The sequence below is a fragment of the Puma concolor genome, chromosome D3 (genome assembly GCF_028749965.1).
Source record: "Puma concolor isolate L17-30 chromosome D3, mPumCon1.1.hap2, whole genome shotgun sequence".
NCBI lineage: Eukaryota > Metazoa > Chordata > Mammalia > Carnivora > Felidae > Puma > Puma concolor.
The window spans coordinates 13,002,780-13,023,507 of NC_141678.1; the positions used below are offsets into that span (position 1 = coordinate 13,002,780).

Here is a 20,728-nt window from a genome sequence, read left to right on the forward strand (position 1 = left end):
ACACAGAGTCCAGGCAAAGTAATTTGAAGATCTACAGTGAGGAAGTCCCTACTGAAAACCACCATAAACAAAACCTGGTGTTTCTGAATTGTGAAATTCAGAGTTCTGAACTGACAGGATGCCAGGACATCATGCATACAGCAGGCTTTCAATTTTACATTAAATATAAATTTCACCAAGTACCAGGAAAAAGAAAAACAACCAGATAAATAAACAAAAACTGATGACAACTTATGTAGCCCAAGAGTTTAAAATCCAAGCCTCAAGAGGAAATGTAATTAACCAACTTTTCAAAATACCGATAATTCTAGTCTTTATATTAATAGATCTTTTCTATGATGATTATTAAACAAAACTGTCAAAGCGTTTTTCTCTTTTTTCTTTTTGAATAAACACTGAGCAAATCCTTTCACAACGGGTCATCCAAATTCTCTGCTGCACCATATTAGAGTCGGATGTCCTTTTTTCACGGTGTTAGCAAGTGCGTTGCTCCCAAAGACAGAGGCTGCGTGTTGCCCACTTGTATGCCTTCCACACAGTTTCTGAATAATTCCTTCTAGATACCACAATACGTGTGCTGGAGCTGGTGTCTTGAGTACCGCTTTAAAACCACTTATGCCACCATCCACATACTGCTCCGCTGCTTACAGAGCTCTGGCGAGTACGTCACCTAGCATGTGTAACAGCTCTGTAAAGTACATGGTACTTAACAGAGAAGGAGACGGAGGTTCAAGACAAGCATGAGAAGTGAGTACAGCCAACTCACCTAGTAAAAGCTACACAGCCAGGTTTTTAAATTAGGTGCATTCAATCACAGTATCTATCCTTGTCCCCAATATATTGCTTAGCCATGAACATTTACTGAATACCCTCCACACGCCAAGCAGCATGCTAGAAATTCTGAAATACTGTCTTATCTCATCTCGTGAAAATAACCACGAAGTATGTACCATGCTTGATAGCCTGTTTTCAGTTCACCACCCAAGACTTTATTTACTCTGATGCTTTTGCTAACGTGGCCCGCATTAAAAAAGCCTATAAATGATCTCACTTCAGTTCAAGTCCGATGAGTATCCTTTCCTTACTGACTAGATTTCCAATTAAAATGAAGTCAACTACAACAACCAAAAAGTTAACACAGAAAATATACCACTCAACAAAGAAGGCAAAATGCTCCCAATTTAAACAATTTCTGAATTTTTCCATTAAGGACATTTTTAAATTTTTCACATGTAATTAATACTTGTCACTAATGTGGACAGATTACTGACAGAACAAATTATTTGATTCGGAGTTCCTAGATGCCAGTCTAACTTTATAATATAATAAGGAAAGAATCATCCTAGACTTGCCCTTGGCTGGCAATGGTGAACTGGACACACGCTTCAGCCATTCTGATTTAGTGTTTTCCACCGTTTAAGGAAAAAAAGAGCAGCCTACGTCTTGTGCCCTAATTTTGTGTAAAGGGATAGAAGTGTGTACCGAACTGAAGAGAAGCAACCACACTGTCCGAATGGAGTGGAGACTAACACAGCACAATTAAAATTTTGAAGCACCGGAATTGCGTTTGCCGAAAATTTTCTTCCTCCATTTTGCAAAATCCCCCTGTCGTGTTCCTTCCACCTCCTCCACAAGGCATGTCTCACTCACCGTGAGTTTGCTCATCCGTCCCACGGCAAGGGAACTACGTACTTTTCTGTGACCTCCTCCACCTAGGACATGCCTGGATTGTACTCACCCATTACAGCCTGTTCTGGAGAGGTGGGAGGGGTGAGAGGCATTCCACAGTTACTTGGGTCCTTCACACTACCCAGTCCCTGCTGCCCGACGGTAATATGGCCTCCAGCACCGGCAACGCTCTGAGGAACCGGTATGTCATTCTGAGAGATTAAAACAAATGCTGAAGGATAAACCATCCGAACGCCACCTGTGAGGAAAGAGGGCAAGGAGTGAACCGGGCCTGAGAAACAGCTCACAGCAGGCTGCCGACTTGATCATTCTAGCGGTCAGAGGCAAAGCTCAAGGATGAACATGAGACGCCCGTGAGGTCCTGCCAGAAGTGATGTGCTCCATTCTTTCCTAAGTTAATAGCTGTTTAAACATGTGCTCCAACATTATGATAATAGCATTTGGAATACAGGGACCTCGGTGCTTCAGGCAAGATAACTACTCAGCATATACCACGGTGTCAAGAGAATAAAAAAAAAGATGGGAGAATTACGGAGCTTATTTTTGATGAATCTCAATGATTATCTTTTTAAATTAAGAAAGATGAAGAAGATAGAACAAAGTTCTTCAGGCAAAATATTTTCTCTTACCAACAATTACTTCGACTGCCACAGGGAAATCATCATCATATCCCAACTCCTCTTCTTCTTTCAACTCCTCTTTCTTTTTCAGCACCATTGGGTAGAAATACTGCCATTCCTCAATCAACTTACGGGTGGCAGGGTCTGACATCTTGTATGCTTGGCCTGTCAGCGTGCCATTTAAGCCATAAGGACTTACCAGTACTAAGGCAGGGAGGAGAAACAGATGTTAAAGATCGACTTGATAATTTCTACTTAAGTGTAATGCTGCATATGTGGTAATTTAGGTTAAAGCATACCATCGCTTACTGGATATGGCTCTTTATTTCCTGACTCCTTTCAAAGTCTGATTTTTTACAGTTTCTCATTTTAGTACCTATTACTTAAACACCTCTCAACTCACATCAATTTTTTAAGGAAATCAAATGGGGAAGGTAAAAATATTATGAGACAGCTGTATCAACACACAAAATATAAACTATCTGTATATTAAAGCGTATACACAACTGTTTGATAATAGCCTATACAATGCAAACACTGAATCTTTTATAACAAAAGAAAGCCATTTAATACGCACACCCCCAAAACCTGCCTAGAACTTGAATACTCTTCCCAGGGTTTCTGAGACTTCCTGAATGTCTGTAGTAATTTTAAAAATAAGATATAAAGAAAACTTGAATAGCAAAAAGTCTTAATGTACCAAGTCTGAAACATAATCCTTACGTTATAATTTCAGTTACGGCTGTTTTGAAGGTCTGTTGATGAAACAACTCCAAATAAAATTTATTATACTCAAAGTAAAGGACTCAAAATCCCTCTATCTTTCTCTTTCAGTATTTGACCTGATGTTATTTTCACTGAGCTAGACACAAAATTGTAGTTAACACGATGCTGTATATAATATATAACCCAGCCAGTTTGTGGCCTTGGGGTGAGGCTAACCTTCCAAAACAACACTTTTCTGGGGATAAACTTTTTCTTAACCCTAATTTCTAAAAAAAAAATCTCAGCATAGTCATAAAATGAGATGTTCTTTCTTTGGATGGCTTTAATTTTTTTTAACAGCTAGTTGATATATGACATCGTTCAAGACAGAGATAGCTGTAGACATCACATACTCCTTGTTGACTCTCTCCTGTTCCTCACTGAGCCAGATGGGATAAAAATACTGATTCCAACCAACACAGTGAGTCAGGTGCAATGTTTCTGTATTAATACTTCCAGGAAATTCCCACACCAATATGGTTAATTATTTTTACTATAATTATCTATAGGCTAATACCTGCCCTAAGAATGTAACTTCTCCATACCGATCATGGGAAATAAGCAGGACAACATCCCACAAAAGTCTTCTACGATTCAAGACGTCAGTAGCAAATGAGGAAGCCTTTAAATAAGTGGTCTATGGAGACCTGATAATGCTAATATTATCTTTCCCAACTTAGAAGGTTAGTTGCCTTCCCTCATGACTAGGAATTCCTTCCATTATTATCATAAATAAACACTTCCATTTTCAGTGATAAAGTCTAGAATGAAGTTAGATGGTCCTCAACACCTTTACAGTCAAGAAAACACAATATTTAAATAATTCTGGTAATCCACAATATGCACACACTGTACAACTCCAAAGTGTACAGTTTGAGGACGGACTGGGCTTTGAATTTTGTAGCAGTTTACATAGCAAAGATCCCCAATTAAATAATGATAAAGCATATAGTTTAAAATGTGTTACAAAGTAAGGGGGGGAAAGGTAATAATTAGGACACAGTCAAATGAGGATTCAATGTTCTTTTTTTACCTTAAAAAAAAAAAAGTCTCAATTATCTTTAGGGCAAGGAACAGATGTTTTTATCAAATTAAATCAGAATCATTTGTAGGAAACCAAAAGGCAATCATAAACAATATGGAGGCTAAACACTCATGACAGGCTGTTAATAAGTCCATAAAAATATTTTACTTAAATCCCTTAAAATATCAGTGTTTTAAAAAAATTACATTGTGGGATATACTGAGACCATAGCAGACATCTCTAGTAAATTAGACTGAACCAAAAAAAATTCTTCCAGATGGTTCAATCTAATATTATTACATTTAAGTACTGTAACATTTATAATGCTATTCATAGAAAATTCTGAATTCCAAAAACAAAATTAAAGATTTAGAATTCATGGTTAGAAAAAATGGACATGGAGTTATTTTGGGGATATTGAGGTGACTGGTTGAGAATTAATGAAAATATAAATGTTAAGTTAAATTACAATAAAAAACTACCATCAATGCAGTCTTTAATTAAAATAAAATAATAAAGTTATTAACATTATTGAAGAAACTGCGACTCTAGAAATTTGATTCTGGATGAAATTTCAAAAACAGTAATTTAACAGTAATTTTCTGTAGGTCATTGCATGCCTGAAACCATGGAACAAACAAAACAATGAAAACCTTTGATTGATATGATTTGTCAGTTACTCATTGGGTCCTATTTTTCAAATACTTATTGACCTCCTTTGGTTCTGAAGGAAATGCTCTACATTTTATTCCTTAATGCAACTTCACCTAATACCATGTTGTAAATGTGGTAAGCTATAAGCTTTCAGCAAAACGTTAGAAAGCTATTCATGTGAAATGGTAGTCTTTCCTTTCTTCTTCAGAAGTTGACCCTTACGCTTAGTTTTAAAATGTCCATTTAAGATAACATCTCCATCTGCAAATCTTACTGGGCAAGGTGACTATCCACGGAGTGGGGAAGAGGTAGGCAACAGGGACATCACCATTTACTTACCTTGAAATGGTGCAGGTGAAGACTGAGCCATGTGTATATGTTCCTCATTGATTAAATAAATTGGCTGGTGTTGGGCAATCTCCACACTTGTGCACACATTACTTTCTCCATGAAGAAAGAATGTGAATGCGCAGGACAGATGCTCACTGTAAGAGAAACAGCAGAAATTCAACTCTCCATTTTAGTGGGAGATGAGTGCTAGACACAGAAATTACAGACGGGATACAGCTTTACTTTTATCAATCACCCAGCAAAGCCTGCCTCTGTGGATATCAACAGCATATACTTGTAGTTGATTTGAACAAGTAACACATAACAATGACCTGTTGACAAAGACACTAGTTACGCTACAATATGAAATCTGGAAAGCTATTGTGCAGATTGCCTCCTGTTTCATTTGCATAAAGTGTCCTATGCTGACTATAAACTCCTAAGGACAGAAAAAGAATCTTAACATTTTTCTACCTTAACATCTTTCTATCTTCTGAACTGGCTTTTAACGGATTCTAGGGACAATGATGAAATAGTTTTGTTTATGTTTGGTATGACATAACAATAACATCAAATTTTACAAGCTTACAACGTTGAACATGGTTAAAATTGTTCATCTAAAAATAGCAATTAAGGACACAGTTGTATATAAATTCCCAATATACAATTGCTAAGGTAATACAAGTCTCTAAATGGGCTGGTAATATTACACTTAATTTTTACAATTTACTTCTCATCACAAAATTTTATTAAAGCATTCCACTTCTCCATTTTCCACACAATTAGCTAAAAATTGATAAAAATGATGTGTCTTGGAGAAAAATAATTTCAAAATTACTACAGTAGCACATTCTTTCAAAGTTGTTAACTTTGGCCCTAAGCCAGTGATAATATCTCCATTTCTCAAGACAGCTTGTAAGAATACTTGCCTGATGAACCAAAGTCACTGTAGGCCAGGCAACTATCATTTAAAAAATCATCTCCAAGATGTGCTTCTTCTCAAAATTTCCCTAAAATGTTATAAACTGTATTTCGAGTACTACTCAAAACATTAAATTTTGCTTAGGTATAAAATTATAATGCTTTAAGGGAAAATTGAAATAAAAATGGTAACATTTTTATTCTATCACACAGTGAAGCGTATATATTCTTCCTTGACAAGTATGTTGAGATAGCCTGTAGCTACCCCCAGCCCAAGGACAGACTTTGAGAACTTGATGGTACCTACAACCCTCTCCTGCTGTACAGTTCTGTTTTTTTTTTTTTTTCCTAAGAATACATGACACAGGAGAGCAGGGATGACAACAGTGACATTAGAAAGTAGAATCCCCCTTTGACCTACCAATACCACTGCTAAGACTTTATTCCATAGATAAAACTACTGTACAATTATTGACTACAGCACTGCTTGTAATAAATATTGCAAACAGCAAAAATGCCCATCAGCAAAGAACTGATTAGCTAAACTCTGATCTATGATTCATCCCTACAAAGTAATACTGTGCAACCACTTAAAAGAAAATGACCACATTGATATGTGGAAACCTCCAACATAAAGTCATGAATACGAGGGGAAAACCAAGGCACAAAAACACTGTGGCTAATAGAGTCCCATCTGTATAAAAACGGGACCGGGTCGGGGGAATATACACACACACAATTTGCTTACACTGGCATAAAATTTCTCTGGAAGCATACACTTTAAAACCCTAGGGGCGCCTGGGTGGCGCAGTCGGTTAAGCGTCCGACTTCAGCCAGGTCACGATCTCACGGTCCGTGAGTTCGAGCCCCGCGTCAGGCTCTGGGCTGATGGCTCGGAGCCTGGAGCCTGTTTCCGATTCTGTGTCTCCCTCTCTCTCTGCCCCTCCCCCGTTCATGCTCTGTCTCTCTCTGTCCCAAAAAAAAAAAACGTCGAAAAAAAAATTAAAAAAAAAAAAAAAAAATAAAAAAAAATAAAATAAAATAAAACCCTAATAATCCTGGTTGCCTTTGGGGAATGACACGGCATGACTGAGGGAGAAAGAGAATTCACAATTCTTATTCTTTTATGCTTTTGAATGTGGGGCCATATGTCACACAGAGAGTAATGGAGGTAAGATCTGAAGGAAGCCCATGCCTCCTGTCCTTGTGCAGTGTGCGTGCTGGCCCAACTGGAGGCATGCACTAGAGGCATCCATGGCGTTTCATCTCGTCATATTTGGCTCTTAGTGGAAGCCTGCTGAGATCATCTTTGATTCTGATTCTGTTATCTAACGTCCTGGCTATTTGATCAGCGAGCCATCAATATCTTTATCCACGCCATCACTAAAAATGGTGACAAAGACTGCAATGAGAATAGAATCCTGTGTCATCTTATCAGGTAAGTCCCAAATTACAAATTCACTGGAGTGCTGCCACCCATTCACTATTTCTTGTCTACAAAGGATACTCTGAAAGATTATGTCAAATCTCTAGATACAATGAAGATACATAACAACCGTCATAGTTCTCTGATCTAGACATTTGTCTAAAAGTAAAATTCAGGTAGTCTGATACAAAAGCCAACCCCCACCAACTTTTACTTTTAAGAAGGAGTTCAGATATGTGAATAAACATTGTAAACAAGGGGCTCTACAAAACAGTTATAGATATATTACGTTAGATACTGTTATGACAGAGTTAGAAGGTTATTATAAGCACCATACCTGTTTCTGCTTCTTCTCACCCATCACCTACTTTTAACCTAAACCATTCCTCACTCAATTTCATCTATTTCATATACTCTCATTGTGTGCCAACTGAACAGCGCTGTAGAGGTGATCAAGATCAACGCCTTTCAAATTCAGGGAGGAGACTATGCCCAAAGTCACAATGGTTTAGAGCACAGCTGGGTAAGAGTTCATTCCCCCTTTCTTAACATAGTGTTCACAGCACATTCATGACATTCTACCTTCAGTCAATGCTACATTCACCCCAATAGAATATAGGTCCTCATCAGTGTGATTGCACAATGTGTAACTTATACCCGCCCCTGCATCATTTCTAACCTCCTACTAAACACCTTAACTTGCCTCAAACTGAAAGTGGAGCCTCACCCTGTTCTCTTAGGGCACTCCACCTGACAAGAATTCTAAGCCTTCTAACTCCATCTATTTTTCCACCCTTTATTCAGTAAATCAGGTCTGATTCAAGCAATTCTTTATTTAATCTCTATTATACCCTAAACGTGTCCAAAGTTACACTTCTCTCACCCTTCCCCAGAGTCCTAAAGGACCTAAGTATCTCCTTTTCCCGGTAAATGTACCCCTGTACTCATCCTCTTTCCCTTCTTTTTTTTTTTTTTTTTTTTTTCCACGTTTATTTATTTTTGGGACAGAGAGAGACAGAGCATGAACGGGGGAGGGGCAGAGAGAGAGGGAGACACAGAATCGAAACAGACTCCAGGCTCCGAGCCATCAGCCCAGAGCCTGACGCGGGGCTCGAACTCATGGACCGCGAGATCGTGACCTGGCTGAAGTCGGACGCTTAACCGACTGCGCCACCCAGGCGCCCCCCTCTTTCCCTTCTTGAACAGTCTGTATTTCTTCCTCTTTACTTGACCCAGGTTCCTAAGCCATTAGATACCTTCTCTTGATCAAGTTACTCTCTCAGGGGTACTGTCACATCTTACTCCCCTGTTCACTAATATCAAGTAACCAACATGTAAGCAAAATGGTCACTATAAATAGTAGCAATACCACCAAATTATCTACAAATAAATAAATTTTGTGCTACAAAAGAAATGAGGTACTAAGAAAATAATGGAGGGGTGCTATTTTGGAAAGGTGCATAATCAGGGAAGAACTTCTCTGAAAACAAGGAGAGCACCTAAACAGGCTTGATTTTTGAGGTGCCTGGCTGACTCAGTCAGTTGAGCGTCTGACTCAAAAAAAGGAGAGCACTTAAACAGGCTTGATTTTTGGGGTGCCTACGTGGCTCAGTCGGTTAGGCTTCCAACTCTTGGTTTCAGCTGAGGTCATGATCTCACAGTTTGTGAGTTCAAGCCTGCACTGGGCTCTATATTGACAGTGCAGAGACTGGTGTGGAGCTCAATCCCAAAACCTTGAAATTACGACCTGAGCCAAAATCAAGAGTCGGAAGGATCAACCTACTGAGCCACCCAGGTGCCCAGAGAGCATTTGGCATTTTAAAAGAAACTTTTTAAAAGAGGAAATGTGGCTGCATTGTTGTGAAAATAAAGGCTAGTATAACCTGAATTTGGAAAGATAGGAATATTTGTTCACTCTCTGCCTACCAAAAAGACAAAGATACATCAGAGTAGCTGAAAAATAAAGTACATCTATCTGCATACTGTTTATAAAAGCCACACAAAATAAAACTACACCGCAAGAATGAAAATGAAAGGGAGAAAATGATATGCCGGGTAAGTCCAAATAAAAATAAAGCTGGTATAGAAATAACAATAACTGAAACAATAAAATGTTTTTAAAACGTAGGGTTCATTATTACATTATAATAAAGGGGAACTCAACAATAAATTAAAACAATCCTGAATGTGAATATTCACAACCATATGGTATGCCACAGAATTTTCAAATATGAAAAGCAAAAAAAAAAAAAAAAAAAAAAAAAAAAAAAAAAAAAAAAAAAAAATTGGTAGAACAAGGAAAAACTGACAAATCTGCAATGAATAAAGATTTCAACATACTCTTCTCAGTATGTAATAAAATAAGCAAATTATTAAGAAAACCAAAAAACCAAAGCCCCAATAATGACAAAAATATATAAACTTGAGTATATATGCTGACTTTCCACAAATAACCTATTCCCTTTCCAAGAACACATGTAAGAGGAACAAAAATGAACTAAGTGGACACAAGACAAGTCCTAAATTTCAAAGATCAGATATCATACAGACTATACCTTCTTTAATCATAGTGCAATTTAGTTAGAAATCAGTTGTTTAAAAAATAAAAGGGTTAAAATAAAATCTCTTTGGAAACTTAAACATGCATTCCCTAAATAAGTCATCGGTTGCAAAGGAAATCACAAAATACTTAAAACTGTATGACAACGAAAATAATACAGGTCAACAAACAACTGCGAGAAACAGTGCTTAAGAGAGTAATTTATACCCTTATGTGCCTGTAAGAAAATCTTAAAATGAGATAAGCATTCAAATTAAGAAGTTGAAGGGCCAAGAAGCTCAATGAAAACAGAAAGATGAAAATAATAATGACAAAAACACTTATTAATAAAATGGGGGGGGGGGAGATGATCAATAGAAAGTATTGACAAAACCAAAACTTGTTCTTTGCACAAACCACAGTAAGACAAACCACCAGGCTGGCTGACTGCTCTGGGGGAAGGAAGTGGGGAAGATGCCCGTGCAAGGGAGGAGCACAGATAATCCTGGGAACCCAAAGAAGGAAGTAACCACAGAGAGTAGGAGTGTTTTGATGATAAAAATACTATACGTAACTTTATGCCAATAAATCTGAAACACATGAAATGGATAATTTTCCATAAAAATAGAAGCTGTAAAAATTTTTTGAAAAGAATAACTAAGAAATTCACCCACTGAATTCAACACCGGCTTAGAAGGTTTTATAACACTTTCAAGGAACAATCAGTCTTCCTATTCAAATAGTTTCAACAAATGATAAATAAAATAAAACCTCCCACATCCTTCCTTTAGGCCTGTATAGCTTTGACAGTAAAATGAGATACAGTTACAAGAGAAAGTCACATGTAACAATTTCACTCAAGAACAGACACAAGACTACTAAGTTAAATAATAATAAATCAAGTTGAAAAGTGATCCAGAGATCTACAATACCACCAAGTGGGGTTTATGTTGGAATAAAGGAATGGATTAACATCAGCAAATCTGTTAGTGTAATACAGCACATTAACAGAGGAAGGAGAAAAACCAAAGAATCCATCTCAGCACACAGAAAAAAAGCATGTATTAAAATTCAAAAACTCCAATAATCATTATTTATAAAATAAACTCTTAGCAAACTGGAGTCAAAAGGAACTATCTAACTTAAATAGACAAAGCAATCATGCTGCTTAATGTTAAAACTTTAGAATACTCTAAAAATGTGTTAAAAAGGCAAGACAAGGGGGCGCCTGGGTGGCGCAGTCGGTTGGGCGTCCGACTTCAGCCAGGTCACGATCTCGCGGTCCGTGAGTTCGAGCCCCGCGTCAGGCTCTGGGCTGATGGCTCAGAGCCTGGAGCCTGTTTCCGATTCTGTGTCTCCCTCTCTCTCTGCCCCTCCCCCGTTCGTGCTCTGTCTCTCTCTGTCCCAAAAAAAAATAAATAAACGTTGAAAAAAAAAAAAAAAAAAAAAAAAAAAAGGCAAGACAAGGATATCTCCCCTTATATGCAACACTGCACTAGATGCCCAAGTCCTTGCAATAAGAGAAAGAAGTATAAAAGCCAGAAAGGATGAGGTAACAGTATCTTTGCAGACAATGCAATTCTGTCAGATTTTTTTCAACGTAGACTACAGATAGATAAACAGAAGTAACAACAGAGTTAAGATTGGTAGACCCAAGATCAACAATAGCTGGGTTCTTACATGCCATTTACAAAATATAATGGAAAAAAAAAAATACCCCATTAGCAACAGCAATGAAAACCAAAAGGTACTCAGAAAATAGATGAATAAAGGATATGTCAGCCTTCTATGGAGAAATTTACAGAACATTCAGTTTGCAGAATATAAAAGACATAAACTCTTGGGTGGGTGGCTCAGTCGGTTGAGCGTCTGACTTCGGCTCAGGTCATGATCCCACGGTTCGTGGGTTCAAACCCCACGATGGGCTCTGTGCTGACAGCTCAGAGCCTGGAGCCTGCTTCGGATTCTGAGTCTTCCTCCTCTCTCTCTGTCTCTGTCTGTCTCTCTCTCAAAAATAAATAAACATTAAAAAATATTTTTTTAAGATATAAACTCTTTTAAAAGACAAATCATATACCTAGATATGCTATCAGTATCATAAAGATTACAATTCTCCCCAAACTGATCCATAAAATCAATGCAATTCCAACCAATCTGATTCTGAAAAGTATACAGATCAAGAATAGCCAACGCAATTCTGAAAACAAACAAAGCAACAGAGTTAACTTAGTAGTATCCAGATTTACTACTGAACCACAGTAATAACAACAGGGTAGTAATGACTCAAGAATAAAGACCTGTTAAATGGAACAGGGAACTCAGAAGCCCATCCTCCAAGGGCTCCCCATCTCACAAAGTGTAAAAGCCAAGAACACGGCCCCGGTTGCCTTTATGACCAAAGTGCCTTCTGCTCCCTTCCATTCTCTCTCTCCATTCCAGTCGATACAGCTTCTTGCTGTTCCTCAAACAAGCCCATCACAATGCCTCCTCTTGGCCATTCAACATTACTGCTTCTTCTACCTGGAACTCTCTTGCTCCCAGCTATCAATAGGGCTCTCTCCCTTACTTCCTACAAGTTTTGCTTAAATCCCATCTCCCTAGCGAGGCTTATCCTCGCCATATAATTTAAAGGCACAACTCCCCATAACTCTCTTGCCCCCTTTCCCCTATAGCACTTGTCACTTTCTCATAGTCTCTGATACACCAGTCACAATGCTTAGAAGCACTGTGGATCTAAAAACAGCCTTGTAAACTGTAATGCTCCCGCTGCGTTACATTCTTACTACAGATAATGGGAAGGAAATGAGATACTGCAGGAGACAGAAGGGAAGGAGGAAGGAAGACAAAAAACAAAGTAAAAGAGGGATGGGAAGAAATGGGAGGAAGAAAGACAGGAGAAAAAAGAGGACAAGAAGGGAGAGGGAGAGGAAGAAGAGGAAGAGAAGAGGAGGAAGAGGAGTTTCTGGAGTCTACATGGCCATGTGTGGTGCTTAACAGGTAATTTTGTCTCAGAAGTTTGAATGAATTTTCTTTTTAAAAATCGCATTCAAGGGCACCTGGGTGGCTCAGTCAGTTAAGTGTCCAACTTTGGCTCAGGACATAATCTCACAGTTCATGGGTTCGAGCCCCGCATTGGGCTCTCTGCTATCAGAGGGGGCTCGCTTTGGATCCTCTGCCCCCCTCTCTCTGCCCCACCCCTGCTTGTTGTCTCTCTCTTTTTAAATAAATAAACTTAAAAAAATCACATTCAAGATTATAATTACACTATTGGCAAATGTTCATGTTATGGACTTCATAGGGGGTCTGTTCTATAGCTTTAGCATTTGCCACTTGTTTTATTTTAAAAAATTAACAGGTGAGAATTTTGAATAAGAGTATAATAAATGCTAGAATAATTATTTTATGACTAATAAACAACCAGGCTTGTATTATATCTGTGTACATTATTCACAAGAATGTCATTTTAAGTGTCCTAGATAAACACTATTGATGAGATAAAGAACACTATCGCAATTTATTAAACTATTTACAAAATGTAAAATTATTCCTACTTCAAATATGTAACATGACTTAGAGAAGCTAATTAAAGCCTAAAGGCTTTTTAAACTTCCTCTCACCACCCTCCTTTTTTCTCTCCTCTTCCCTCTGTTTCTCTTCTTTATCCCTCCCTCCCTTCCTCCACCTCTCCCCATGATTCAATTTTTATTCTTTCTTTCTCTCCCCCTCTCTTCTCCCTCCTTCCCTCTCCCTCTCCACCACTCTCCCCACCAAGTGCTTTATTGTATTTCACCTATGCTACAAGTCTATCTCCAAATATCTCACCAGATGTTTGTAACTCTTTATTCTAAGCTTCAAAGACCTATTTCTTTCAGATAAAACTAAGAAACAAACCACCAAAATAATCTTGTTTCAAAGTAACAAGGGCAATATCTGCAAGCAGTCAAAGCAACCAACTCCTACCTCACCTTGGAGCTTCCCTAGACATCAGAGTTTTAGGCAACGTATTTAACATTTCTCTAAACTAGGAAACATCCATCCATCCACCCACCCACCTATCTATCTATCCATACATCCACTCATCCAGCCAGCCACCTATCCATATATATATATATACGTGTATGTATATATATATATATATATATATATACACACGTATATATATATATATGTATACGTATATATATTATACACAGATAAATGGATATACGGATATATGTACGTAAACGTTTTGGAGAAATCTCTTCCGCTGTTTAAATGCTTAACAGCTAAACATAACATAAACAGATTCCCTCCTGGCAGTCGGTGCAAGGAGAGCATTCACAAGAAAATGGTCAGTGTTAGTGCTGGTAGACACTGACCCCATTAGCCACTCCTCTAGCCTCAGCCACCACTCTGCTTCAGGACCGGGCGCTCCTTACTGTGCACGCCACGCTGCTCCATCCGTTGGTGTTCGTGCTCTTCTTTAGTCTAGAGTAAACTCCTCCTATCCTTCATCTAACTCCTGCTTAGCTTCTCCAAGAAATCATCTTTCAAGTCCCAGAGCAGGCTACGTGCCCCACATGCCTCTGCGTATACCTCAGTCAAAACACGTTTGTAAGTTTTACATCTAGTCCGTCTGACTAAATATTGTGAGGGCAGAAGTCGCATTTTAGCTTTCACTTTGGAACCTTCACATGGTATCTGGCACGGGCACATGCTGCATTAGTACTTAATTGAGTTTGTGATATTTTATATCTTTCCCCCCAAATTTTTTGGCATTTTACCAGGTGACTCAGAAATAAGTTTGGAATCGTGAGCCAGAAGACAGGGAAGACAGGAGTAAAAGCTATGACACTCCAGCCAGGAATACATTCGGTGACACCTACCCATGGCCTTGAGAATTTCTGATGATCTTTCTAACTATTCTTCTGCAGGGAGCCTGCTCTGGGCATATCACTAATGGCTATAGGGTATAATATAGTGTGAATCTCTTTGGGACCCAAGGCAGTTTATACTCTCTGGATTAGAAAAGAGACGAGCACAAAATAAATAAGGACTACACATATAGTCAACAGGATATTCTCTTCCGTAAATGCCACTGAAGGATTCTGTTCCTTTACTCCATTATCCATCCCAAGTACTATGGCCAAATCAATCCTCCTAAAACACGTTTGTAATAAAAATCAATACTACTCAACCCCATGTTATAGTCCCCCACTGCCCAGAGGAAAAAGCTAAACCCCTCTGCCCTCTGCCCTCTGCCCTCTGCCCAGGCTTTCCTTATTCTAGTGCAACCCACTTTTTCTTTTTAAGTAGTATTTAAAACCCTACTTCCACGTACAAACTCTCAGTGACAGCCAGTTTGGAATGGTTAATGCTTTGTGCATCTCTCACATGAATTCCTGTAACTCCACGTAATTTCCCACTCCTTCATTCTCCTTACATCCCATTTCTCAAAGTCCAACAGCACTTCTACTTTCTCTATAGAGCCTTCTCATATTAGCTCGTTCCATAGAGACCTCTTCCTGCTACCAAGAGTCCTCACCGTGCTTGGCACCCATGCCGTCAGAAGAACTTATTTAACGAAGCACACCTATCTGTCTTGTGCAAGACGCTCTGCTACATTTTGGAATATGGAAATAAGCAAGTGCAGAACCAGGCCTTGGGTATGTTATAGTTTCCTAAGCAAAGTACCTAAAAACTTTAGAAGCAGCCAAGAGAGTAACATAAAATTATTGTACTAGCCTGCATAGCAAGATCCCAAAGACATCAAAAGGCATAGCAATATGAAGATGGAGTTCTGGTAGGATATCTTACTCAAAATTTTCTACTTTAATAATATTAAACTTAAAAAAAACCCTCATCATATGATTATAACATCTTATATGGGTTTGTATCCTATGCAATCTTAGAGAATTATCAGCTTATAAAAGAATGACACGAACCCATGGGAATGAGGAGAGGTTTAGGGAAAGAAAAGTTTCCTACTATTTATAAAATATCGTGCATTCTATCTTATTGTTCTAATTGGGTTAAATTCTCTATTCTCAGAGGTCCAATAAGTAAAACTAAAAACTACATTCCAATAAGAAAAGAAATGTGGTTGCATTCTATCTTTCCAACATCTTCTCTCACTACATTAATTTGTATGTGCAAGGCTTCCATCGTCCCATTTGTTTCCTTCCTAGGACCTGTCATAATCTATAGTTATTTATTTTGATGGTCCCCTCCCACCACAACGAAAGCCCTCTGTATTCCAGGAACCTAGCTCAGCCCATGACACACAGCACTTAATAGTCACTGAATGAAAGAATGCAGTTTTAGTCATAACCAATGATTAAATTACTTTTCTTTAGAAAGTTCCATCTTGAGCAGAACAAGAACAGCTGATGCACACTGAATATTTTTAAAGTGGGGGAAAGTTTCATTGTTAATAGAATGAGATCATACGTAATTTCAATGATAGAGGAAAAAGTAACTTTTTTTTAAGTTTATGAGAGAGAAAGAGAGAGAGAGACAGAGACGGGGGGGGGGCAGGCAGAGAGAGCACACATACGCACATACATGAGCGGGAGAAGGGTAGAGAGAGAGGAAGAGAGAGGATCCCAAGCAGGCTCCACAACGTCAGCAAGGATCCTGAAGTGGGGCTCGAACACACAAACTGGGAGATCATGACCTGACCCGGCATCAAGAGTCAGATGACTAACCAACGGAGCCACCCAGGTGCCCCCAAAAAGGCAACTTTTAAAAGTGTTCACTCAGGAAAACACAAGGGGTTGGTGGGTGCTGCACCTCTGTAGTTGGGAAAGGACCCACATAAATGCAAAAAAGGAAGGACTTAGTATTCCAGATCATTTTATTCTCTTACAATATTCTAAACCTTAAAAAAACGAAAGATTTTTTTTTACTTCTTACACGGAGTTTTCAGAATGCAAGTATTACATGTGCTTTCAAAATGCATTATGAATATTAATAAACTCCTGTTCTTTTCATGGTGTAAAAGTGTTTTGATAACAGATTCACAATGCAGAACGCATTTAGATAATTCTATCTAAATGCTTTCTGTGTTATGAACTTATCTTAAAATTTTCCAAGCTGTCATTAACCAACTCTCTTGCCAGAAGTAATTTGCCTTACTCTATAGATCCTCATTTGGGAATATTTTGCTAATGTTACTTTATCATTTCCTTTCCTTAAAAATACACTGTTTACTTTGGCAGCCTTCACAAAGAGTATGTTGAGATCCTTTGCTCACTAGCATGCTGCTGACCTTTCTCTTATTAGACCAGCCTTAACCTTCTTCCTTTTTAAAAGTGGGTGGCATTATAATGTTCAAATAACAAAACCATGAAATTATTTCATAACACTTTGAGATGCTTTTGTTATTTCATATATCTTCCCTTTAAATTATAAGTTAAATCTGATAAAAAAGCAATGAAAATGTCCAGGAAAGTTAATGGCACATAATTTTTTTTTTAACTGAGAGGTAGCGCTTGTATTATAACTGTCAAATTACCATTACAATTTTATGAAATCATGCTTCTAAGAAGAATAGTTACCAAGTAAATTATTACAATACAAAACTGCCTTGGTGAACAACTCTCCCTCATATATAAAAACATATACCTACGAGTATATTTATCAATATGCGCGCACGCACGCACACACACGAAATTAAATTAGCAAGCTCTAGGACTTCTCCTTTCTACCCTTCTATCCTCAAAGCTCAGTTGTTCGCTGTTAGTACGTTTGGCACTGGTGCATGAATTCGTGCTGGTCAGAAGGGTGCCATTCCTGGCACTCTAGTGGTAACAACCCAGCAGCACTTCTTACATTAATGCAAAACAGAGCCCTGCTGGCCTAAAGGACTCAGTGTTTCTCCCTGGGTGCCTCACTTGCTGGAAGCAAGTGACAGTGCAGAGGCTAAGATTCCCTGTATATCCCTGATCCAAAGGCTGGAAAGCTTGAGGGTTCCCATCCTGACGGTACGAACTATGTAAGATAATTTTCATGATGCCAGAATAGACATATGAGCTGCTCTAGTCAGTGAAGAGAGCTTGAAAAAATCAGAAGCCGACATACACAAAATTTGAGGAGGCTTATGAAAGTCATCTTATTAAAATCTCTCTTGAGGTTACTAAACTAGGCCAGATTATCTAGTCACAGTCTCTGGACAGCCCTTTGAAGAGTCAATGGAATGTGCCTGGCAGAGAATACAGATTAAAGTAACATTTATATTAGGTAACTCATAACCACCAAAGTACTTCTGCTCACTTTAAGACACGGTTGGATTCTTTTTTTTTAAGTATTAAAAAAAACACCCTTTATCAACTTTTTTGGTTACTTTTAAAAGATAGTAACAAAGTATGTGTGTGGGGGGGGGTGGGTAGAGCAATGAGGGGGGTAATGGAAAGCCACATAAATTTTCTACCATTTTCTCGTTAAATACTGTGAAGGCATTATATATTGCTAAGAATAATAAAGGACCAACTGACACTAACACAGCTAAGGCTTTCTTTTTTTGTTAAGATTTATTTTTAAGTAATCTCTACACGCAACGTGGGGCTCAAACTCACAACCCTGAGATCAAGAGTTGCACGCTCTACCGACTGAGCCAGCCAGGCGCCCTGCTAGGGCTTTCTGTATCTTTTAGCCTGTGTGCCTGAGAGTATTCTCTAGCCTTTCTTTCCTGTTCCTTATTGCTAAACTGAAATGCTAAAATGAAATCCTCCCAAACTACAAAATACTCTTGTATAGTGTATCTTAAAATCATGGGTGTTTACTGACCAATATGACAGATTCTAACACCTGAGGAGGAGGAGCCTAAGTGGTGGTCATGGTGGAGTGACTGCCAGCTTAAAAGACACATACAGACAGATCCCCACACCCAGCTCACACTGGGAGAAAATGTAAAGCCAACAGGAATTCCAGAATGTTGCCATTCACCGGAAGAACAACAGCAGGCAGGGCCGCACCTACATGGTCAAACAATGCCACCCCCACCCAAAAATCTGTTAAAAAATACTGGTGCTAGGTATGTAGGCTTTTTGCTTTCATAGAGCATTATTTCTCCATATTCCACTAATGTACTTCCTATCGTGTATGAGTATCAACCTTTATTATTTTTTTCCTGTCTCGTTATACTCATTATATGTAAAATACCTGAAATACTTCTAGAACAAGAAGAGGTAGGAAAAAGAGGGAAGGATGCATATGGAGATTCCCTTTTCCTTTCATACCCCAAGTCTAATTAAGGAACAATGTTATATTACAGTATGTATTTAATGAGAGCTGATATGTAAATTAAACAGTACAACATGATAAAATTATTCTGTGTCCGTCCCTATTCACAGTAATGGTCCCAGTTACATTTTTAAAAGACAATGTCTACAATAAACAAAACGGGGAAAAAACTACCTTTTTTATATATCACACTATTTCAGACCTAGTAGCTGATACTCAGCTCAGTGTGGCTTGGCAAGTTCTTTAAAGGCTTTCCAACACTTGGCATTAGCCTACCAGAGAGGAGGGCCCTCTATATTCAGCATTGTTGCAAAATGTCTCACTCACCAGTACTCAAAGGAAGTCACAGTTTTCCCAGCAAAGGGAAAATAAAATTGGAGCGGACACTTATTTGGTAGAATGCTGTTATCAGTGAGTATTTATCTTCTATACTCTTCCCATACCACAGGCCTACTCCAGAGAGCTAGGTTTTTCTTTTCTTTAACCAAAACACAGTGCAGCCTTTAATCATCAGCAGTGCTTGTGATCCCAACCCCCTTATCCCTAACATAAGAAAAAGAAATCTGATGGCTAAAGCCAACAAAAAAATAAACTTAAGATGCTTCTACACGTTTTTTATAGTCTATTTAAAATTATGACGTCAAAGATAGCTACATATTTTGCAATATGAATTAACTTTGATTCTTAACAATCAAAAGCAATTTCTCCTGGGGCGCCTGGGTGGCTCAGACGGTTAAGTGTCCGGCTTCGGCCCAGGTCATGATCTCACTACTGGTGAGTTCGAGACCTGAATCGGGCTCTGCCCTGACAGTGCTCACGCACGCTCTCTCTCAAAATAAATAAATAAAATTTAAATAATAATAATAATAAATAAAAGTAATTTCTCCTAATCAGGTAAAACTCGTATGACAGGACATAAAAGAAAGAGGAGATATTGGAACTCACACAGTCATCAGGTGCTGTAAACCTGAAAGATACTATTTATTCAATATAAGAATGGCATTAGCACCTCACTAAAGGGACAAGGAACACAGAAAACATCACCTGAAGATGTAGCCCCTAAAAGTACAGCTCAGAGATACCCAATAAATACCCAGTCTTCAAACTATTCTAATGTGCATAGTAGTTATGTAAACACTTAATGATAATCACATACAATCAGCATCTGGTCACTGCCAAAAAATATGATTTTAAAATTGTGAATGTTCACTTTTAAAAAAAAATTTTTTTTTAATGTTCATTTTTGAGAGAGAGACAGAGACAGAGTGTGAGTGGGAGACACAGAATCTGAAGCAGGCTCCAGACTCCAAGCTGTCAGCCCAGAGCCCCACGTGGGGTTTGAACCCACGGACCGGACCGTGAGATCATGACCTGAGAAGTGAAGTCGGACATTTAACCGACTGAACCACACAGGCGCCCCTCACCTTTTCTTTTTTTTTCTTTTCCCTTTTTTTTTGAGTTCTGTCCCTTTTTCCATGTCTAGACCCTCTCAGACTCAGAGCTAAGTGCTCTCACTCATCTTGGCTTTAAGTACCGTC

At 38.5% G+C, this 20,728-nt stretch overlaps 1 protein-coding gene across 2 annotated transcripts in view; it reads right to left on the bottom strand.

Annotated features, from left to right (window-relative positions):
* MED13L (mediator complex subunit 13L) overlaps positions 1–20,728 on the bottom strand; it is a 307,761-nt gene that overhangs the window by 54,422 nt on the left and 232,611 nt on the right. For both annotated transcript variants that reach the window (XM_086681776.1, XM_086681775.1), the window contains exons 5-7: positions 5,092–5,237; positions 2,319–2,513; positions 1,739–1,927 (exon numbers count right to left, since the gene is read on the bottom strand). In XM_086681776.1, the coding sequence (XP_086537902.1) occupies positions 1,739–1,927; positions 2,319–2,513; positions 5,092–5,237 (530 nt within the window). The remainder of the gene's footprint in view (positions 1–1,738; positions 1,928–2,318; positions 2,514–5,091; positions 5,238–20,728) is intronic.